The sequence below is a fragment of the Abramis brama genome (genome assembly GCF_963993115.1).
Source record: "Abramis brama genome assembly, chromosome: 10".
Taxonomy (NCBI): Eukaryota; Metazoa; Chordata; class Actinopteri; order Cypriniformes; family Leuciscidae; genus Abramis; species Abramis brama.
Genome location: NC_139972.1, coordinates 4,944,910 through 4,969,568, shown reverse-complemented (window position 1 = coordinate 4,969,568; position 24,659 = coordinate 4,944,910). Strand labels below are relative to the sequence as shown.

The 24,659-nt window shown below is 39.3% G+C and overlaps 2 protein-coding genes across 2 annotated transcripts in view; both read right to left on the bottom strand.

The window, feature by feature from the left end:
• Nucleotides 1-717: 717 nt before the first annotated feature.
• LOC311090954 (coagulation factor IX) lies at nucleotides 718-22,123 on the bottom strand. The gene is made up of 11 exons (XM_084126621.1): nucleotides 22,076-22,123; nucleotides 21,400-21,485; nucleotides 21,021-21,123; nucleotides 12,264-12,421; nucleotides 11,590-11,614; nucleotides 11,389-11,502; nucleotides 10,004-10,132; nucleotides 8,798-9,078; nucleotides 7,884-7,998; nucleotides 6,325-6,552; nucleotides 718-1,553 (listed from the first exon to the last, which is right to left on the bottom strand). The coding sequence occupies exons 3-11, from the start codon at nucleotides 21,088-21,090 to the stop codon at nucleotides 1,204-1,206; spliced, it is 1,470 nt and encodes a 489-aa protein (XP_083982747.1). The 5' UTR covers nucleotides 21,091-21,123; nucleotides 21,400-21,485; nucleotides 22,076-22,123; the 3' UTR covers nucleotides 718-1,203.
• Nucleotides 21,897-24,659, bottom strand: part of igsf11 (immunoglobulin superfamily member 11) — a 106,458-nt gene continuing 103,695 nt past the window's right edge. The window contains exon 7 of the mRNA XM_084126622.1: nucleotides 21,897-24,595. Within this exon, the coding sequence (XP_083982748.1) occupies nucleotides 24,121-24,595 (475 nt within the window). The 3' untranslated portion in view covers nucleotides 21,897-24,120. The remainder of the gene's footprint in view (nucleotides 24,596-24,659) is intronic.

Sequence of the window (24,659 nt, the reverse complement as noted above, 5' to 3'; positions counted from 1 at the left end):
TATATAAGTTATATTTTAAAACCATAATGTAATTTTATTGATCATTAATAACAAGGTTTGTTCATCTGAAGTACTTGCACAGTAATTCCTAAAAAGTCTCTTGGTTTGATATACATGTGAATGTCATTTGACTAAACTGATCAGGAGGCTCATAAAACACGATTATTCAGAACAAGCTTTAACCAATGATATTAGCCAATAAAATATTAAAAGTATTGCATGACCAAAGAATCATGTGTCTTGAAGATGTTGATCTTCTTATGATTGCAGAAGTCAATTCCTCAGGATCCAGAACTACTGGAAATATCCAAGTATATAAATCTTATATGAAATTCACTGAAAATATTTTCTGTTCATATATATGTTGTAAGCAGCATGGCTTATATATATACTTAAAATTGAAAAAATAAATAAAAAATTCAACCTTCAAATGGCAAAACAAAATGTACTTCATGGGGGAAATGCGTTGCCAACCTTATAGTATATATTTTTTTTTTCTCAGAAAGTATTTGGACAATATAAATATATTTAGATTGAAAATATTTTAAAAAGTGACAAAATATTATGAAATAAAACTTATGAAACATATTTATGTAAATATTTTATAATATATAAATATTTTTAAATCTATTGTATCAATATATATGTAGTCACTTTTGTGTATTTTGATATATATATAAATGTATATATATATATACACACACACACACGAAGGGACACGTTTTTGCACATTTTTATTTTTAAGAGTTACTTGATTTATTTTATTTCTTGCATATCCATGTCAGACAACATGTTTTTGTTTATATGAAAATTTTAGAGCCGAAAAGAAAAGTAAAACATTGGTAACACTGTACAATTTCATTAGTTAACATGAACTAACAAAACAAAAGTTGTGTCTGTTAATATATTTAATGGACCTGAGCTACACAGAAAAAAATGGTGTAAAAATGGTGTTTTCGCTCTAAAAATCTAATAATTTAATTAATTACACAAAACAATTAATTAAAGTATAAGTATAAGGATTGAAATCATATTTTCTTGTAAAACAGTCTAATAATCTTTATTTACAACTTCCAAAAACAATTATTTTCTATTTATTTTTTACAGCATAACAGGAACAAACAATGAACAGTTGTATTTTTAAAGATTAATTAAAAACTTGTAATAGCTCATCGTTAATTAAAGCATAATGGGCAGCAATATTCACTGTACTTTTGCAGTCTGATTGCGATTGGATTCCTCTTTCATCATCTCCTCCTGTATCCAGGATAAATAGTTTCCCAGTCGTGTGTAAACCCCGTATTTGCCCTCGGCGGCGCATCTCTCGCCCCAGCTGACGACCCCGGCCAGGAACCACGTGCCCCGGTAGTTGACCACGAAGGGTCCGCCGCTATCGCCCGTACACGCGTCCATCTCCTCCATCAGATATCCCGCGCAGAACATGTTATCCGTGATCACCTGCTCCGTGGAGTTGATGCAGTTCATCTGATCCACCACCGGGAGCTGCACCTTCCTCAGGAATCGAGAGGAGCGCTGAAGGAAGCGAGTCGCACCTGTGATGGATTTTTTAAATTAATCATAACTAACATTTATTTTTCTTGCAGGAATAACATTCATTCATGCTTTTGAATCCTAAATGTTTCCAAACCCTTTGGTATAAACTCGTGACTGAGTGTGTGTGTGTTAGTGAATCATGTCTGGATATAACAAAAAGGGGAAATACTAGAAAAAACTAGACGGATATCTAAATTTATAAACTAGTGATTAAAGAACAAAGTGAAGCAATCAAGAAAACAGAGTTTGCTTCTACCTAGTAACAGAAGGGTTTGCATATGAAGAACCAATCAAATTGTAGGTAAATTATTTAATGTATCATGTCACTTTTGTTATGCTCCTATTCTATAAAAACTATCCCCCTTTTTGCTGGGGGGATTCTCTCTGAAACTTGTCCGAGATCCTCCGGCCGTGATTAAAGCATATTCGAAGGCATTGTCTGGAGTCTGTCTAGTTATTGCTGCACAGCAAGTTAGGGGACTAAGATTAAGAGACGCGCAGCTAGAGTATAAATATAATTGAACGGGGTCATCGATTAGTAGACGAGACCCAGGAAAACTAACCTAACGTCGACCAGGAGACGTTTAGGGACGTTGATTAGTATACGAGAAATAGGAAAACTAACGTTGATCAGGAGACGTTTGTGGACGTCGATTAGTAGACGAGACTAAGGAAAACTAACGTCGATCAGGAGACGTTTGTGGACGTCGATTAGTAGACGAGACTAAGGAAAACTAACGTCGATCAGGAGACGTTTGTGGACGTCGATTAGTAGACGAGACTAAGGAAAACTAACGTCGATCAGGAGACGTTTGTGGACGTCGATTAGTATACGAGAAATAGGAAAACTAACGTTGATCAGGAGACGTTTGTGGACGTCGATTAGTAGACGAGACTAAGGAAAACTAATGTCGATCAGGAGACGTTTGTGGACGTCGTTTAGTAGACGAGACTAAGGAAAACTAACGTCGATCAGGAGACGTTTGTGGACGTCGATTAGTAGACGAGACTAAGGAAAACTAACGTCGATCAGGAGACGTTTGTGGACGTCGATTAGTAGACGAGACTAAGGAAAACTAACGTCGATCAGGAGACGTTTGTGGACGTCGATTAGTATACGAGAAATAGGAAAACTAACGTTGATCAGGAGACGTTTGTGGACGTCGATTAGTAGACGAGACTAAGGAAAACTAACGTCGATCAGGAGACGTTTGTGGACGTCGTTTAGTAGACGAGACTAAGGAAAACTAACGTCGATCAGGAGACGTTTGTGGACGTCGTTTAGTAGACGAGACTAAGGAAAACTAACGTCGATCAGGAGACGTTTGTGGACGTCGTTTAGTAGACGAGACTTACGGTACAGATCCACTTGTCCGTGCGACATTTCTGTCGCGCCGCACTCCACTTTATTCCTATGGGTGACGTCAAGCGACTTTAACGCGCCCGCAAAGCATCCCGGGAAGGCGGCGCTGCGCGTCAAAAAGCTGCCCGATGCCCATCTTTATGCAAATGAATCCATTGAACGCAATGCGACCATCCAATAGAAGTAGAGCACATGGAGACTGGGCGAATCATGAGCCGCTGACGAGATCCAGGAAAACTAACGTCGATCAGGAGACGTTCGGGGACGTTGATTAGTAGACGAGACCCAGGAAAACTAACGTCGATCAGGAGACGTTCGGGGACGTTGATTAGTAGACGAGACCCAGGAAAACTAACGTTGATCAGGAGACGTTCGGGAACGTCAATTAGTAGATGAGACCCAGGAAAACTAACGTCGATCAGGAGACGTTTGTGGACGTCGATTAGTATACGAGAAATAGGAAAACTAACGTCGATCAGGAGACGTTTGTGGACGTCGATTAGTATACGAGAAATAGGAAAACTAACGTTGATCAGGAGACGTTTGTGGACGTCGATTAGTAGACGAGACTAAGGAAAACTAATGTCGATCAGGAGACGTTTGTGGACGTCGTTTAGTAGACGAGACTAAGGAAAACTAACGTCGATCAGGAGACGTTTGTGGACGTCGATTAGTAGACGAGACTAAGGAAAACTAACGTCGATCAGGAGACGTTTGTGGACGTCGATTAGTATACGAGAAATAGGAAAACTAACGTTGATCAGGAGACGTTTGTGGACGTCGATTAGTAGACGAGACTAAGGAAAACTAACGTCGATCAGGAGACGTTTGTGGACGTCGTTTAGTAGACGAGACTAAGGAAAACTAACGTCGATCAGGAGACGTTTGTGGACGTCGTTTAGTAGACGAGACTAAGGAAAACTAACGTCGATCAGGAGACGTTTGTGGACGTCGTTTAGTAGACGAGACTTACGGTACAGATCCACTTGTCCGTGCGACATTTCTGTCGCGCCGCACTCCACTTTATTCCTATGGGTGACGTCAAGCGACTTTAACGCGCCCGCAAAGCATCCCGGGAAGGCGGCGCTGCGCGTCAAAAAGCTGCCCGATGCCCATCTTTATGCAAATGAATCCATTGAACGCAATGCGACCATCCAATAGAAGTAGAGCACATGGAGACTGGGCGAATCATGAGCCGCTGACGAGATCCAGGAAAACTAACGTCGATCAGGAGACGTTCGGGGACGTTGATTAGTAGACGAGACCCAGGAAAACTAACGTCGATCAGGAGACGTTCGGGGACGTTGATTAGTAGACGAGACCCAGGAAAACTAACGTTGATCAGGAGACGTTCGGGAACGTCAATTAGTAGATGAGACCCAGGAAAACTAACGTCGATCAGGAGACGTTCGGGGACGTTGATTAGTAGACGAGACCCAGGAAAACTAACGTCGATCAGGAGACGTTCGGGAACGTCGATTAGTAGACGAGACCCAGGAAAACTAACGTCGATCAGGAGACGTTCGGGAACGTCGATTAGTAGACGAGACCCAGGAAAACTAACGTCGATCAGGAGACTTTCGGGGACGTCGATTAGTAGACGAGACTTAGGAAAACTAACGTCGATCAGGAGACGTTCGGGAACGTCGATTAGTAGACGAGACCCAGGAAAACTAACGTCGATCAGGAGACTTTCGGGGACGTCGATTAGTAGACGAGACCCAGGAAAACTAACGTTGATCAGGAGACGTTCGGGAACGTCAATTAGTAGATGAGACCCAGGAAAACTAACGTCGATCAGGAGACGTTCGGGGACGTAGATTAGTAGACGAGACCCAGGAAAACTAACGTCGATCAGGAGACGTTCGGGAACGTCGATTAGTAGACGAGACCCAGGAAAACTAACGTCGATCAGGAGACGTTCGGGAACGTCGATTAGTAGACGAGACCCAGGAAAACTAACTTCGATCAGGAGACGTTCGGGAACGTCGATTAGTAGACGAGACCCAGGAAAACTAACGTCGATCAGGAGACTTTCGGGGACGTCGATTAGTAGACGAGACTTAGGAAAACTAACGTCGATCAGGAGACGTTCGGGAACGTCGATTAGTAGACGAGACCCAGGAAAACTAACGTCGATCAGGAGACTTTCGGGGACGTCGATTAGTAGACGAGACCCAGGAAAACTAACGTCGATCAGGAGACGTTCGGGAACGTCGATTAGTAGACGAGACCCAGGAAAACTAACGTCGATCAGGAGACGTTCGGGGACGTCGATTAGTAGACGAGACCCAGGAAAACTAACGCCGATCAGGAGACTTTCGGGGACGTCGATTAGTAGACGAGACTTAGGAAAACTAATGCCGATCAGGAGACTTTCGGGAACGTCGATTAGTAGACGAGACCCAGGAAAACTAACGTCAATCAGGAGACGTTTGGGGACATCGATTAGTAGACGAGACTTAGGAAAACTAATGCCGATCAGGAGACTTTCGGGAACATCGATTAGTAGACGAGACCCAGGAAAACTAACGTTGATCAGGAGACTTTCGGGGACGTCGATTAGTAGACGAGACTTAGGAAAACTAATGCCGATCAGGAGACTTTTGGGAACATCGATTAGTAGACGAGACCCAGGAAAACTAACGTCGATCAGGAGACTTTCGGGGACGTCGATTAGTAGACGAGACTTAGGAAAACTAATGCCGATCAGGAGACTTTCGGGGACGTCGATTAGTAGACGAGACTTAGGAAAACTAATGCCGATCAGGAGACTTTCGGGGACGTCGATTAGTAGACGAGACTTAGGAAAACTAATGCCGATCAGGAGACTTTCGGGGACGTCGATTAGTAGACGAGACTTAGGAAAACTAATGCCGATCAGGAGACTTTCGGGAACATCGATTAGTAGACGAGACCCAGGAAAACTAACGTCAATCAGGAGACGTTCAGGAACGTCGATTAGTAGACGAGACCCAGGAAAACTAACGTCGATCAGGAGACTTTTGGGAACATCGATTAGTAGACGAGACCCAGGAAAACTAACGTCGATCAGGAGACTTTTGGGAACATCGATTAGTAGACGAGACCCAGGAAAACTAACGCCGATCAGGAGACTTTCGGGGACGTCGATTAGTAGACGAGACCCAGGAAAACTAACGTCAATCAGGAGACGTTTGGGGACGTCGATTAGTAGACGAGACTTAGGAAAACTAATGCCAATCAGGAGACTTTCGGGAACATTGATTAGTAGACGAGACCCAGGAAAACTAACGTCAATCAGGAGACGTTCAGGAACGTCGATTAGTAGACGAGACTTAGGAAAACTAACATCGATCAGTAGACGAGACCCAGGTAGACTTAAATCAGGTGTGAAAGATGCGAAAGAAGAAAAATCTACCACACACCCCATCCCGTCACCAGGCCCTGCTCTCCGGGCTTCAGGAGTCGCTCCGCCAGGTTGGCGTCGGGAAGGCAAACCGGAGCGGCGAACGGACCCGGGGTCACAGGGTCAGACAGGTACAGCAGGGCGATGTCACTGTCGAAGGTGTATTCGTGGAAGTGAGGGTGGAGGACCGCCTTCTCCACTTTGATCTTCTGTTCGTCTTTGTCGAGACGCATCTTATCGTAGTCTCCTGTGTGTGTGTGTGTGTGTGTGAATATCATAAATTCATGTCTGGGTTCGGCACAAAATCTGAAAAATGTACAATAAAGCTTTCTGATGTTAAAGGGATAGTTCACCCAAAAATGAAAATTAGCCCATGATTTACTCACCCTCAAGCCATCCTAGGTGTGTATGACTTTCTTCTTTCAGACGAATACAATCAGAGTTATATTAAAAAGTGTCCTGGCTCTTCCAAGCTTTATAATGGGAGTGAATATTAACTGATATTTTGAAGCCCAAAAAAGTGCATCCATCTATCATAAAAGTAATCCGCACGACTCCAGGGGATTAATAAAGGCCTTCTGAAGCGAAGCGATGCATTTTGGTACAAAAAATATCCATATTTATAACTTTATAAGCTATAATCACTGGCTTCCGGTAATGGCCATACGCGAGTCTAGTTCCGGCTGAAGAGTGACCTCTGACCTCTATTTTGGGCTTTAAAAAAAACTCCCATTATAAAGCTTGGAAGAGCCAGGACATTTTTTAATATAACTCTGATTGTGTTCGTCTGAAAAAAGAAACTCTTACACACCTAGGATGGCTTGAGGGTGAGTAAATCATGGGATAATTTTCATTTTTGGGTGAACTATCCCTTTAACATCAGAGAAGTAGTCAAGGCCAGACAGCAAAATATATTAATGAGATAATTAAGTGATTAATCAAGTGATGATTGAGCGTTAGTGATGAACGCCTGCTGTTAACAAGCAGAATCACTGAAGGAAAGAGAAACAACAACTGACTTCCAGCCACAGCCTTAGATGAAATCAACTGAAGATAAAAGAAGACATTAAATCTCTTATTCATTCCACCGGATATTAACCAGAAGCATCAAATCATCATATTATACTGATTATACTGACATATTATACTGAAGGATCATGTGACACTGAAGACTGGAGTAATGATGCTGAAAATGCAGCTTTGATCACAGGAATAAATTACACTTTAACTATATATTCACATAGAAAGTTACATTTAAATTGTAATAATATTTCATAATATTAATGTTTTTTAAATAAATGTAGAGCATAAGACACTTGGTCATTAAAAAATGACCACAGACATTATGCGTGTATATCATTTTTTTGAACAGTACTATACACATAATTCCACATAAGTAAACTGCTGTAACCTTATATAACTCATATAGTTTAGCGTGTTCATAGTGTCTTGTGCATGTTATTGCAACAATATGGCATACACGTCTGTTCAAAATTGTTATGTGATAACCTTTTCTGTTCACTGCAACACAAGCCTCATATGAAGCATGAAGGGTCCCATCAGACAGACGTCACTCACCGACGGTCACATGATCTGGTGTTTGCTGAAGACAGTGTGCTGCCGTCACCACCCAGCGCAGATTGATCAGAGAGCCGCCGCAGAACCCGTGCTCATCCTCACGGCGAAGAAGAACCTGCAGCGTTTTCATTCAAAGGGTTAAGGTCCTTGCACGCTGAGTCCGAAATGTTTGTCCGGACTTTTCGCACGTTTTTAATTTTCTGTGTTTTTCGCATCCATAGCAAGCACTTTGAAAGGTGTTTTGACAATTCAGAGCCACCGAATGACGAATACGAAAAAACGAAAATTTTCTCACATTAAAAAATAAATACGACCTCACGCTGTGTCAATCACGTTTAGACACTACATGCAAAACTTTCGTCTGTCATAAAAAAATTATCCATAATTTGGATAATTATGCATTTAGCTAGCGTTGCTAGGCGGTTGTTAGGGTATTCTGGGTGGTTGCTATGGTGTTGCTAGGCGGTTGCTTGTGTATTCTGGGTGATTGCTAGGCGGTTGCTAGGGTGTTCTAGGTGGTTGCTAGGGCGTAGCTAGGCAGTTGCTAGGGTGTTCTGGGTGGTTGCTAGAGTATTTTTGGTGGTTACATTAAGCGTTTCTAGACGTTGCCAGGGTGTACAGGGTGGTTGCTAAGGTATTTTTGGTGGTTGCTATGGTGTTACTAGGTGGTTTGTAGTTGTCAAAGATGGTTACTATGGAGTTTTTATAGAGTTCTTAAAATCTTTAATAACGATTTTAATAATTTTTTAATAGCTTGCTATGCAAGCATTTTCATCCATAGCAAGCATTTTGAGAGGTGTTTTGACAATTCAGAGCCACCGAATGACGAATAAGAAAATTTCGGACTCAGTGTGCAAGGACCTTTACTGATCAAATCTCTGAAGGTTAAGCATAAAGGTCATGTGAAGGATCACCTGCCACGGACTCCCGCCCTGACCCTGCAGCTGACCTCCAACGATACGCGTATCCTCATTTGCACCTGTGATGTCACTTCCTGTCTCTGAGAGTTCGTCCTGTGAAGCAGGTTTGGCTTGTTGAAGTGTGGTTTGGTTTGGCGGGAGAGTGGAGTTGTCCAGTGAACTTCTGTTGTGATGTAATGAGTGGGCGGGGTTTGTCACGGTGTGGGTGTGGCTTATATCATCCAGAGAGCGAGACATGATCCCACTACTCCACTGTTTCCCACAGGGGTACTGCACTAACACACACACACACACACACACACACACACGCATATATATATATATACACACACACACAGACACACATATACATACACACACACATATATACACACACACAATCACATATATATATACATAAACACACACAGACACACAAACACATATATACAGACACATAAAAACACACAGAAACATCCAGATTTGTTCAGGTATACTGTTTACATTTATTTAAAAAAAACATCAGGAAATCTGTAAAAAAAAAAAGTGCATATATATATATATGTGTGTGTGTGTGTGTGTTATTATCATTGACTAAAACCATCAATACACATTTTCATTACTTGAAATGAAATCTACATTGACTAAAAAAATCAAATATAAAAAGCTTATTTTATTTCAGCTAGTTGCCAACATTTTTATTTTATTTTTTAAAATTATATAGACAGTTAAGAAAAATATAGGTAAAATAAAGGTTAAAAATATCCCAGAAAAAAAATTAAATGAAAATTAAAACAGAGATTATAAAATAAACTATAAAAGTATCTCAATAATACTGTAAAAAATAAATAACACACAATTGTTGCACTCCAACTAAAAACCATGTTGCTTCATGTGCATCGAGCCAAAAAATAAATAAAAAATCAACGCAAACAAAGGGATTGCAAACCATAAACTGAGTTACATCCAGACTAGAAAATATTCTCTAATGAAGGTCTAGCAAAAATATTTTTCTTTTATAAACTGCATATAGTGCAGAAAACTGTGAAAACTGTGCGGTGAGCAATCCCTTTCTTTGCACATTCTCTTAATAATGCTCAAATAATGAATTTCTTTGATTTTAAGGACATGTTTGGTGAGATTCACCTTTAAAATATTAATGGTTAATGATTAAATCATTTGAGCCGATCTCTTTTGTTGCACAGGTGTGTGTGTCTGTACCTGATGGACTGCAGCTGCGCAGGTCTTCATCCAGCTGATACCCGTCTGCACATCTGCACACAACACCTGGAGTCTCTGAGCTGCAGTAGTGCAGACACCCTCCGTTCTTATACCTACAGTCGAACACCTCTGAACACACACACACACACACACACACACTTTCATTATCTGTGAGGAAACAATCATGAGCATCAGAAGTTTTCTTGAGCCATTCAGAATAAGTATTCTTATATCTACAGTCAAACACCTCTGAACACACACACACACACACACACAAAATATGCTAAGTATACTTAAAGCCAGACTAATTCAGTATACTTCAAGTGTGTTAATGATTAGTTAACTTGAAGTGTGCTTTTTTGGAACAACTAATTTTGTACTAAGTATATTTTAGTTGTAATTAAATTGTAGTAAAGGATAACTTTAAGTGTATTTAGTGCAGTTTTGTGAGAAAGTTTAGTTTTACTTTTACGAGATGGCTAAGCCTAATTTGTACGAATTCATACAACCTCACTCGTACGAATTCGTATGATTTTTGCTAAATCGTACATATAGTTTACGAGTTGCCCAATTTGTATGAATTCGTACAAATGACCTACACCTGACCCCGCCCCTAAACCTAGACATCACGTGGGTTTAGACAAATCGTACAAGTGAGGTTGTACGAATTCGTACGAATTAGCCATTTTACTCACTCGTACGAATTGGTCGTGAGATAGCGTTGAGTATACTTAGTATACTTCAAGTTTATGCCTGTGTAGGGACTAATGACATGCTTGATTAGTGATATTAAAGTGTACTTTATTTGTGTTACAAGTACATTAAAAATTCATCACGAGTGTATTCGAAACATACAATAAATATATACCATAAGTGTATTATATTTGAGTGTAAAGTATATGCTCAGTAATACCTTTGGCTTATTCCAAATACTACAAACTGCACACTTTGTCTTCAATAACAAATGCACATTAATAAACATACATTACTTAGCTATACTTTGTACAATATACTATAATGTATTTTGAAAGTATACTTCCAATGTATCGTTACAATGATAATTTCCAGCACACAGTTAAAATATACCTAAAATACATTTTTAATAGTGCAAATAAATAAACTTTTAAAAAATAAACAGAATTTTTACTTCAAGTATGTTTTTCTAAAATATTTTTTTTTAGAAAAGATACTAAAGTGCAATTTGAAAAGTTGAATTGTGAAAATAGGTAAAAGCGTGATGCTAATATTAATATATTTAAAGATTTTTTTGTTAGTATATATGCAATGAACTGTTGAAAAAGGAAATATATTTCAAATACAATAAAGTATACTTTTTATCCACTAGGGCCTCCATACGCTCATGCAGAATAAGCGAGTCAGTGCACCTGTCTGACAGTTGTGTCCGCTGTACTGTGGAGGACAGAGACACTCGCGAACACCTCGAGTCTCGCTGCAGATCCCTCCGTTCACACACGGGTTAGTGCGACACAGGTTACCATCTAAACCACACATTTACCTCAGGATGATGAGACACGTCAACTCAGAATGGTTCATTTAGAAGAGTAAGACTCCAGCACAACACTTACTCCGATATCTGTACCAGAACTCCATCTAAAAGAACACGAGAGAACATCAGAGAACAGTGATGTCATCGCACTCTTAACAACGAAAGTTCCGTTTAGAACTACAGATTCTGTTTTTGCTGTGTGATGTCATAGAAGAATCAGAGTAAAAGAACTTTTTAAGAAATTCCATCTGGATGTTCTTGTGCTTTATAAAGAACTCGGAAACCAAAACATTGATCTGAAGTACTTAATGAATCATCAAAAACTTTTATTTTAACACCAAAGAACCATAGCAACTCAAGAACCCTATAAGTCACCATGAAATCAAAATGACAATTTATTCTAAATAATTTTTCTGTGATTGATTATTATTTTAAATTCATGCTCCTGGTAATCTTGAATCAGAATATCTATATCTCTCCTCTGCTGATGAGGGCGGGGCTATAACCTGTCACTCACATGAGATCCACCAATAGCAAGCCACAACCATCCAATCAATTCCCCACAGACAAAATCAAGCCCCGCCCACATTTGTTCTTGTTTGAGAAGCGTTTCACTCTGATATATGGTGACTTTAAAAAGATGAACTAAACAAAAATTGGTCTGTAAAGAACAAAAAAAAAACATAACTTGTTCTCTCTGTAATCTGTAATATTTAATGGAAGCACAAACAGTGAAGAGAATTGTGACTGTACCGTCTTCTCTTTGCTCTGGAAGATCTCGGCCGCCTCCTCCTGAGAGCACAGCTCCTCGTAACACTCCCGCTCCAGATTCCCAGGCTTCATCTCCTCCAGGAAGACGTTTGCTCTTCGAGTCCTGAGCAGACGCACAGCATCACGCCTGTCCAGAAACACTGAACACCACACGGCAGGATTAATGGAAACATACCCAGCTAACAGGGAACGTTCTGGCAGAGTTCTCTCAAAGCGACGAACAGGGCCAGGTTTATGCAAAAAGGCATATATATATTATTATTATTATTATTTCACCCTAATACTAAAACTCTGTAAGACAATTACTATATAAATGAACAAAATTTAAAATATTGGGCGGAAACCCGTAACTCTACTACTATTGTCCACCCTTTATGTCTCTCTGTGGGTTTTGCAAATATTTTGGCCAATGAAAACTATTAAAAAGAGTTCCTGATTAAACCTCGTATCTCCATTGGATACGTAAACTGTCAGTCAAACCTCATAACTCAGCCCCGCCTCTATCGCGAAGTTTGGAGCATCTCTGCTTGTTTGCAATGCAATGCAAGGGTAGATAAAGAATTGGTTCTTTGAATAAATACAGTATTTTTTTGTTTGTTTTTTTTACTCACGAAACTATAAGAGCCATTTCCATTTCATATTTGGACTCAATGGACTGATTTAATAATTTGAATATAATCAAGTTTAAGTTTGATAATTATTATTTGTGTATTATTTGCACTGAATATTATTACTTTTTGAATGGAGACTTGTATTATATTATTGTGGATATATATTTCGATAGGGCAGGTAAGGAAGTGTGGGTGGAGTTCGGATATCATTTTCAGACCGTGTGTGCGTGTGATAGTTAGCGGCGAATCAATGGCTCAGGTGTTTATTCAATTTCATTCTTCGAAAATAAAGCTATGCTACAGACTCATGCATCAATTGTCCTCCCCTATCCGGACAGCGGCTCATACAAATCTGCCGGTATACTGAAGTCCGAGAATGCCGTGAAGACACGGAAGCGGATCGCGCGCAACGACCCGATAAACTGGCCATTGATGTGAATATCTGCGGTTGTTTACAACACCTTCAGATTATTCAGCGCGGGATCTGACTTCACTAAGACGCCGTTTGAACGTGCTGTGCGGTGAGTAGCCATTTGGCAAGTTTTTATTATGGATTATTATTATGCTGGCGGCCAAGCAGCGATGAAAGTGTGATTAAGCTTTGACGATCTGATGTGGCGTGAATTGAAGCTGTCTATGAACTTTACGAGTGTTCAAACAAAGCAAGATTTTCGGCGCATGTGGACATGTTTTGAGGCTTGATGATGAAGATGATGAGCAGTCTTGCAAGGTGGTTCAAAGTTGTTTAATGGGCCAAAGATTTAAGCCAAAAACGCTGGGTTGTTTTAACACAATTTTGGGTCAAATATGGACAAACCCAAATGTTGGGTTAAAAATGTAATGTAAGAATTTAACCCAATGGCTGGGTTTGTCCATATTTGACCCAAAGCTCGGTTAAAACAACCCAGCATTTTTAGTGAGTGAAGTTGTTGCAAGAATGCAAGCTTGATTCTCATTCTGGTCCATAAACTAAGGTGACAGATGATTGCAATCTGAGCCAAACACACAAAGCGGTTGTGACTGACATTGAAGGCACTGATATTGCAATTTAACTTTTTAAATCACTTATCAAGCTTGGGGCCTGTGCAAGAAAAATGAATGAATTGAAGGCTTTGATGGTTGATGGGAGCAATGCTGACGAAGTAAATGAACTTCACCTTGAATTTCAAAGAGCTTTAAATGAGTTTTATTAAGTGCAGGAGTCTGTACACTTGCTTTTATCTGATGATGTTAAAGAAAGTGAAAGGATTGGCTGGTTTTAACCAATAAGGGTCACTTTAACCAAGTTCTCGAATGAATCGGAGCTGTGGAAAATTAACCAATCTGATCCACAGACTTTGATTGAGCCTTCTGAAAGTGCATCTAATGTTTCTAAAGGTTCAAAAAGATAAAAATAAACCGAGACCCAGTGCTCGTGTGTACATTGCAGCCGATAAAGCAGCTTTTTTTGCTCGTGCTGAAGCTTTTTGAAAGGAAAACAGGTGCTTGAGTTGGAAAAAGCTCAGCTGGAATCTAAGATGGAAGCTTTTCAGTTGCAGTCTGAAATAGAGGCTGTGAATGCAAAATTAAAGGTGTTGGAGATTTCCGAAGCAAGTTCACTGCATAGTTCTCACTCATCTGTCAAATTAGGAAATGCTATGAATGAATATCTGGATAAGGCTTTTGGAAAAAAAAATCATCTTTGCTCATTGAGTCTGAATCATCTCCTCTACATTTTACGAGGATTGGAACAATTCCTAAAACAACCCTGCAAAGGATTCTTCATTGAACTCAAACTTCTTCAAGGCTTAAAGTGACCAGCAGCACAGTGAAGCTAGCAACACCAACACCAAAGACATAGCGATCTGGCTGATTTACTCATGACCCAGCAGAAACAAGCCTCACCTCCTACAAGGGGGATTCAATATTGACCTTTCATGAGGTCTTTCATCCATAAAATTGAGGAGAAAACGAATAACAATCAAGACCGATTGTATTATCTGGAACAGTTCAAGTTCTGGACCTTGTTTGAAGTTGTCTCTACATGAACGCTAGCAGAGGTTATGCTGAAGCCAAACGTTAAGATTGCTAGTGCATGCATGGAGAAAGCTTTAAAACGGGGTAGCATTCGCTCCGATGATGCACAAGATCTGGCTAATGTGGCGTTGAATTTACCATTCAGTCTAAAAATAATCGTCTTTAGGCTTCCTTATAAGCTAAGAAATCAGTGGAGCGCTACAGCCTGTGAAATTCTGGAACGCACTCAAAGAAGGCCAGACTTTGCTGACTTGGTAGCTTTCATTGAGAAACAAGACTTGATCCAGTCTTTGGAGAGATTCAAGATCTGAAAACAAATTCTAACACCAGAAAGACGTTGATGACTGAACTTCCATCGTATAAATCTTCCTGCAGGAAAAGTTTTGTTACCACAGCTTCTTCTATCGAAGTATCAAAGGAGAATAGTCAACAAAAGGACAATCATGAAGATAGTAAGCTTTTAGTAAGCCCTGTTTGTTTTGTGATTATGATCATGCAATTGACTCTTGTATTAAAATGGCGAACAAATCACATGAGGATAAAATTGAATTCTTGAGAACAAATGGGTCTTTGTTTAGCTTAAGTTTCAAAAAAGGACATCTAACAAAGGCCTGCAAAAAAACATCTCATTTGCCAAGTATGTTCTTAGAAACATCTGTCAGTGCAGCAAATCATAAATGCTTCATTGAATGGAGGCTCATTTTATTCACCGACTGATGTGGACAAGAGAGAGGATGCTGCTAGAAATCCAAAAATGCGTTTCCACTGAAATTACCCGGAACAATTTGTCCCAGGAACTTTTGTCCCAGGAAAATGTTTTTCCCTCAGACCTGTTGCTTTCTGCGTTTCCACTGCGGTCTAAAGTACCGTGAAGATTAGGCAAAGTAGTCCAGTGACGTAGGAATGCACGCACCGCAGCAGATTTTTTAAAATGGTGGTTGAAATGAATGCTGCATGAAGTCAACCAATCAAAATGTGACACGAACTCAACCAATCAGCATGTTGAGCGCTCAAGTCACACCCCCGAAAGTTCCTGAACTTTGAAAAAGCACTACCTCGCAAGCAGGGACTTTCTGAGGGGGATATTTTTACCTGGAAATTCATTTAGACTAGAGCTGCACGATTAATCGCAATTTACACGTAATCGCACTTAAATCGAGTTGGCTAATCGGGTGTTGAAATTGCAAAGGCTGTGATTGTTTGTTATGCGCAGCTTGTCAGTGACGTACGGCTCTGTAAACGCTGCTCCATCTGAAAGCACTGCGAGTTTGAGTCGCTTATAATGTGCATTTGAAAAAGCAACACGTGGCAAACATCTTTCCAAACATGAGAAGCATTTATGAACCAACAAAAGACAACATTTAATAACATGCTTTTACTCCAAACTCACTTCAGAACGACAGTTGAGCTCCTCCTTCTGTGAGATGATGAGCTTTAGACACAGAATAAGGCAGTCGTGTGTTTATTAATCATGTTTAATCAATCAGTGTTTCAATCTTCTGATTATTCAGATACAGTGATGATGCGCATGGGATTTCCTGGAATGATGTGTGTTATCATACTTTTGCGGCGGGGCATATTTGGTGTGTGTGTGTGTGTGTGTGAGATGCCCTGGTGTTCAGATGGAGCAGCATTTACTACCGCTCAGCCGCTGCACTGACAAGCTGCTCATAAAATAATCTCAGCCTTTGCCAAATCACAGGTGGTTTCATTGCGATTACTCGTGCAGCCCAAATTTAGACCCTGGTTCCTGCAGTGGAAACACACCGAGTACCACCCCAAATCCCCTAGTTCCTGGGGAAAGTTCCTGCGGTGGAAACGTGGCCGTACCTGTTGCTGTGGCTGTTGTAGCTACTGAGCGCACAGTGGCCGGTACAGCTGACTGCAAGCTTGGGATTATTCCAGTAAAAGTAAAAGCGGCCAAAGGTAGTAGAGTGTTCCAGACGTATGCTTTCCTAGACCCTGGAAGTTCATCCACATTCTTTACGGAGAGACTGAGACGGTTAAACATGGCTGGCAAACGAATTGAGATCCTGCTCAAAACAATGTGACAGGAAAAGCCCATGAAAACCTTTCGGTTGAATGGCTTGGAAGTAAGTGGGCTGGACTGCGACTACTTCATACTTCATCGATTCTGGTCAGCCAGGAGAATACCAACGGAAGAGGACTTAAAGAAACGGCCGTATCTGAAAGATGTTCGACTGTGTTCTATAAAAGATGACGTTGATCTGTTGATTGGGATCAATGTCCCAAAAGCGATGGAGCCCTTGTGGATTATTAACAGCCAAGAGGATGGTCCTTATGCAGTCTAAACGTGTTGGTTAATGGTCCACTAACTCATCCACAGGTGTTCAGGGACCATTTGTGTCTTCTAACAGAATTTCAGTGGCTAAACTGGGTGAGTTCCACAATAATGCATACAATGAGAAACCCTACATTTTCTTTTGAAACCAGAGATTCCTGGAAATTGTGAACGACTGTGTTGTTAAACGAGACGGTCATTAGCAAATATACCTTCCATTTCCCAAACCCGACCTCACCCTGCCTTGATAACAAAAAGATTGCAGAACAACGAGCCCCGAGTATACTCAAGAGATTCGGGAAGGATGAAGCATTCATGTCAAGTCACCTTTATTTCTATAGCGCTTTTTACAATACACATTGTTTCAAAGCAGCTTTACAGTGATAACAGCAATCAAACAAAAAATAATGCAACAAAGTTTACTTCTAGAAGAAAATAGCATCATAGTCCAGCTTAAGTAAGTTCAGTCATGGTTCATTTTTGAAAAAAAATTTAGTTCATATATATAAATGTCACTGTCCAGTTCAGTTCAGTTCTCATATAATGGTGTCAGTGCAGTCAGATCAATAATATTGTTGAATATAAATGTCCCCAACTAAGCAAGCCAAAAGCCAGAGGCAACAGTGGCGAGGAACCCAAACTCCATCAGTGACAGAATGGAGAAAGAAACCTTGGGAGAACCCAGGCTCAGTCGCTCAGTTCTCTTGCCAATGACCGGACAGTGTATGATTATGATTCAGGCACCATTACAGGTCAGAATTTAGATTAGATCAGAGCATTCAGAGTATTCATCCAGTTCATCTGGTTGAAGATCGGATTCATCACGCCCATATGGTGATGGGTTTGTTGAGGATCAGATTAGAGAGCCTTTATTGGTGACATCTGAAAGAAGGGTCATGCAGAGCAAGTACCAGAAGAGGAGCTCGACAGAGAGGATGGTAGAGGATGGCACATTCCCCATCATGGAGTCTACCATAAATGGAAAAAGAAAATCAGTGCTATTTGATTGTGTCGCCTCATTCCAAGGTACTTCATTGAATTCAGATTTGTTGCAGGGTCCAGATCTCACAAATACCCCCTTAGGTGCAATCCTCTAGCTGTGATATTGAGGGTATGTTTCAGCAAGTCAAGGTTCCTAAAGAAGACCTTGATTTTTATTTTTATTTTTTTTTATTTTTTTTCTTGTTGAGATTCTTGTGGTGGCGTAATGGTGCCATCACTCAGCCTCTGGAAGAGTTCAGGATGAATGTGCATCTCTTTGGAGCTGTTTCTTCCCTCAGTTGTGCCAACTTCTCAGGCATACAAGGAGAAACCCGGATTTTCTTTTGAGGACCAGAGATTCCTGGAAAATGTGAACAACTGTGTTGTTAAACGAGATGGTTATTAGCAAATATGCCTTCCATTCACCACAGAATTATTGGCCTTTAGACATTCCCGGACAGCAAAAGGCACGCCGAGTTAAAGCAAGGACAAAGAACAATGTTCTGAGAGACCCATTAGCAAATTATGCTTTCAAGAGACATGTCATGATGAGAATATGAAGAAACTGGCCATAAGATCATAAGACTCTGACACTTTGGCCAACTTTTGTAAGAAATATGGCTCCTTTTTAAATGAATTATTAGAACTGTCACAAGTTGGCAATTAGTTGCCGGAATTGTTGGAGCCATTTCAATTTCATATTTGGACTCTGGAGTGATTTAATAATTTGAATATAATCAAGTTTAAGTTTGATAGTTATTATTTGTGAGTATTTGCACTGAATGTTGTGCATTTTCGAATGGAGACTTGTATTATATTGTGGTTGTGTATTTAAGTAGGGTAGGTAAGGAAGTGTGGGTGGAATTCGGATACAATTTTCAGACCGTGGTGTGTGTGTGTGAGTTATTATCTGCAAAGTTATGGCTCAACTGTTTGCTTTATTCACATTTATTCTGCGAAACTAAACTAAGAAGCTATGCTACAGACTCATACATCAATTGCTCTTCCCTATCCGGACAGCGGCTCATCATTACAAATGTGCCGGTATAATATATAAAGGCTAATGTTTTATGTAGTTGAGGAGGAAATATTATTTTTCCTATGTTACAATATGAGTTAAATCCGGCCCTGGCGACTAAAGTTGTTTGATCAATGTATACTTTACAATGTTTTTATTGCCGATTCTCGAGGTGTTTTAGTTTAGGTGGAATAAGCAATTTCAGTTTGTCTTCTGGCTTCCACGGCTGCAATACGCTGTGTTTTCCACAAACTGGCAACCCGGGGTGTTGAAATACTATTGGGGGAACTGGCAGTGGGGGGGATCACATGGACCAAAACAAAAACACGCACACCTGGAACACACATTTCCAGCCAGAATGACTGGCTGTAGCATTGCTTTTTGAACTTTAGCATGTTTCCTAAACCTCTGCAAACATATTATCATACTTGTATGCTTTAATTATCATAGTTTTATGCTTTAATGTTCCTTTGGGATTTAACCGTTGTGCATCAATTAAAAAAAGTTACACATTGGTCCATAGTGGACAAAAATGCCCATGTCAAAAAACTGTCATATAAATGTGAGGTTTGGGAGCACAGACTTAAGTTTGGTCTCATTTTAAAGAAGACCCGTGGCAGATTATTGTTGAAGCAAAAACATTTTAAAAAGTAAAACCAAAAAAAAAAGTTATACAGGTTTAGGTTTATGAAAATGATTTATGAACATTATTTTATATAAAAATTTATATTTTATGAAAGTGTTTAACTGCTAGAAAACCAAAGCCATAAATCTAAACAAGTTGTGTTCCAAATTTGAGGATAATATCTCAAAAAATGAGCTTTCAGTGAGATTTTGTTTGGCAAGTACCAAATTTTCCCCATTGGATGCCAGTAAAACTCCACTGGGACACAGAGGTTGGATTTGTGATTTATTATTAATAAACAAATATTACAAACGCACATGCACACATTTTTTTTATTACACGCATATAAACCACACTCTGACACCCACACAATTATCGCTGCATAATTTATCCAACTGGCTCTATAATATACCGAAGCAGAAAACAGGAATAAAGCGAGTATTTGCTTTATAGTCCAAACCTGAAAAAATGGCACCATCTGGTAAAAAAATAGTAAAAATTAAAAATTTTAAGCCTTGCCAAGAGAATGAAAGCCTCTTAAGAAAGATTGCATCATTTTATAGTTAAATGGCCCTGGGATGAAAAATTGCAGTTTTAATGCGTACATTTTTGTCCAAAAGGCACTGAGGAACTATTTTGTGTATCTAGTGCAAAATACATTTTTTAAAGGAAATGGGGGTGAAATAGTAAAATTCCAATAAAAATACACACCTGTGCCAAAATTTGTGCAGTTGGCATTAACACAAGACGAAATTATACATAAAAAAACCTGAAAAAGACACAAATGTCTATAAGGCTGCACAAGGGTTAAAGGGTTTGTGTTCATAGTGAGGTTACAGAGTAGAGCCTGTGCTTCAGTCCAGGAGAAGACAGAGAAACTAAAGTGTTTTGTTTGAGATCAGTGTACTTAAATCTTTAAGTTGACTGAGTTAAGTACTCACACTTGAGTTACACTTGAGTTTTCCAAGTAGTTACCTTTTATCAACTCAAAAATTAGCTAATTGACTTTAAGGCAATCAGTTTCCACAAGTTTTCTAAATCGACTAATTACATTTTACAGTGCATAATGATTGCAAAATAATTGAACATTCCCTTCAATTCATAATTTTCCCTGAATTTCACATGACCAAGAAAGAAAAAATAAATTCTGAGAACATTCAGAAATAACGTTTCATAACTAGCAAACCTGGTGACTGGAGCGCTGAGGTCAGATGTATTAAAAGCAGAATCGCTATCCAGCTCATGGATTCAGACATCAAGACACCGCAGCAGATTTGATGTAAATCAACCTGTTCGATACATGAATGAAAAACAAGACTATCACCTCCATCTGCTGGTGTGAAAGAGACATGAACGCGTTTGTGAAGGCTAACTTTTGAACAGTAGCTTACAGTAAATATAGCTAACTGTAATTAAGTCATAAGTTTTGTTGGAAGTAAACCTTTTCATGTACATAATCCATCAAAACACCCGAATCTTTAAATGGCATACATTCAACCACAGATCTTTGTATTTTTCTCTATTATATTTTGAGTATTCAGAGTTGATCATGAGTATCTACTCACCTTGTTGAGTTCACTGGGATGTTTTCCTCCTGATTTAGGCCAGTCCAGAGGAGTTTAATGTTTCTGAAGAGGGTTTTTTCACACAACTGTGATGACAAACAGCAGCAAACCGTTTTAAAACACTCAATCACTATTTGTACAACATCGACCTTTAGACAGACGGTGTTTACACACACATGCACACGCACAAACTGGATTTAGTCAGTATAAAAACATTTGTGCAATAATATGAACAATAACGAGTAAAAAAATACACCAGATCACTATGAAAATGTTTCAACAAACATGCATTTGGTCACTTTCTTGAACTTGATGAGATTTAATGTTCAATCAAAGAAAAAAAAAAGAAAGAAAAAAAAAAAAAAATATATATATATATATATATATATATATATATATATATATATATATATATATATATATATATATATATATATATATATATAATATATTATTATTATTATTTATTTATTTTTGGGAAAAAATCACAAGTGAGATTTGGGCAAAAGAATGTTTTAATTCACATTCTATTCTACAAGTAGTTACATTATTTACATTATTTAAAAAAACAACCAGACAAATCAACAAATGAACAAAAATAAACAGTGAATGTGTTAATATCATCAAACGTTTCTCAGTAATCCTTCATAAAACACACAGGACAATATGCAACTACCTGTTTGAAAGCAGCACCCGATTGAAGTGGATTTCCTGTAGTTCTGATGTAGTACGTCATGATGAGACCTACACTATCGATTAGCCTCTATCTGTAGTGTTTTAGAGGTAGACTACGGCTCTAGTCAGTAGTGTCGGATTAGGATTGTTAAGACAGATCAAAGTAAGACTTTTCTTTCATAAGAAACCAAACGCACATGAGGACGACACACAGCTCGTCTGTCCTGCAGTAATACTGTCAAACTCAAGTCAAAGGCTGCATCTGATTGGAGGAAATGGATCATTCTTGCATTAAATCGCACACTTATTTCTATGGAAGCTTATTTCTGCTGCGAAAACAAAACACAATTCTGACTCTAGTTTATATCTCACAATTCTGACTTTTTTTTTAAAGAATTGTGACATATGAACTCTGAGGAAAAAATAGTAATGACCTTTTTTTTTTTTTTATTCCATCGTGAAAACTCAGAATTCAGAGAAAAGTTATAATTCACAAATTCTGAATTTATATCTCACAATTCTATTGTTTTGGAAAAAAGACGTGAACTCGCAATTACGAGTTTATAACAATTGTGAGGAAAAAAGTCAGAATTGTGAGATAAAAAAGTCACAATTACCTTATGTAATTTTGCTTTCCGTGGTGGAAACAAATAAGTCGAGAAGTCATGTAAAGATGTAAACTCAGAATTCCGAGAAAAAAGTAAAAATGAGCAAAATTTAAATGTAGAATTCCATGAAAAAACAGAATTGCGAGATGTAAACTCAGAATTCCAAGAAAAGTAAAAATTCCGAGGAAAAAGTCAGAGATGTAAACTCAGAATTCTGAGAAAAAGTAAAAATTTGCTAAATATAAATTTAGAATTCCACGAAAAAACAGAATTGCGAGATGTAAACTCAGAATTCCGAGAAAAAGTAAAAATTTGCTAAATATAAATGTAGAATTCCATGAAAAAATAGAATTGCGAGATGTAAACTCAGAATTCCGAGAAAAAGTAAAAATTTGCTAAATATAAATGTAGAATTCCACGAAAAAACAGAATTGCGAGATGTAAACTCAGAATTCTGAGAAAAAGTAAAAATTAGCAAAATATAAATTTGGAATTCCACGAAAAAATAGAATTGCGAGATGTAAACTCAGAATTCCGAGAAAAAGTAAAAATTTGCTAAATATAAATGTAGAATTCCACGAAAAAACAGAATTGCGAGATGTAAACTCAGAATTCTGAGAAAAAGTAAAAATTAGCAAAATATAAATTTGGAATTCCACGAAAAAACAGAATTGCGAGATGTAAACTCAGAATTCCGAGAAAAAGTAAAAATTAGCAAAATATAAATGTAGAATTCCATGAAAAAATAGAATTGCGAGATGTAAACTCAAAATTCAGAATTGCGAGATGTAAAAAGTGCATTCATGGCATGTCGGAATTACCGTAATTACGAGATTCCGACTTGTAATTACAAGTTCTATGAGGACGTGAGCACTTTTTACAACTTGTAAACTCAGAATTTTCTAAGAGCTCAGACTTGTACCACATGACCACTGCAGAATTAATATAGTGTTGCTATAGAAATGCATAATTCTGTGTTCGAGGACTTGAGCAGCTCAGAATTGAATTGTCACATGTTGTCATCTCGTAAAGGCAATTACGACATGCAGAAAAACTTGCAATTGTGAGGGAAAAAAACATAAATTGTGATAGAAAAAGTCGCAATTAATTACCGTGGCGGAAACAAGCTTCCATATATTCCTTTTGTGATTCCAGTGTTCAAAAGCAATACAATTGTAGTACAAAACAGCCGTATTGATCTAATCAAACTAAGCATCATGCACATTCAGATATTTTCTCTTGGGTTTGAGAAATACAGTAGATCACGTGATTTTAAGTGTATTTGTCGCTCAAGGGCCCTTTTTCTGCCAGTTTATCAAAAAATTAACTAACAAGCAACCAGGCAATATCAAAAACAAGGGCGCTGGGGATGTTAACAGAGCAGTTTTAGTTGGCATCAGCTGAACTCAGGTTATATAAAAGAGTTTTAATGTTCGTGTCAGACGAGGGATCCGGCTCGGCTCTGCGCCGGCACCATGACGGGGACGGCGCCCATGCGCTCGAGCGTGGCTTGGCTGACGGCGTACGAGTGTGTGTGTGTGTGCTGTTGTCCGTGCGCCACTGGCGGTGTTGTCTTGACGGGGGGGCGCAGGCTCAGCGAGCCGTTGCTGCGGGTCATGACGGGTGGTGAGGGGGCGGAGTTAGTCGTGACCACTAAAGTCTTGGGCGGAGGCAGGGTGTGGCTGCCGTTAGCGTACGCGGGGCGCGGGGGGGCGCTCGAGCCGCCGGTGAAGGTCTGCCGCGTGTCGCCGTTGTAGCGCGTGTAGGAGTTGGTGTCGTAGTTGGGTTTGGGGTTGTGCCAGTAGCGGCTGTTGTAGGTGTTGGTGGACGTGAGTGTGTCGTTCTCCGAGGACGAGGCGTCGGCCTGGAACGCTTTGACTGATGAAGATCTCTTCGGTGGGAGATCGTCCTCCCTGTGTGAGGAAGTAGAATTAGATGTGAGAATCTGATCAGCACTGCAAGCCCAGACAGCAATAT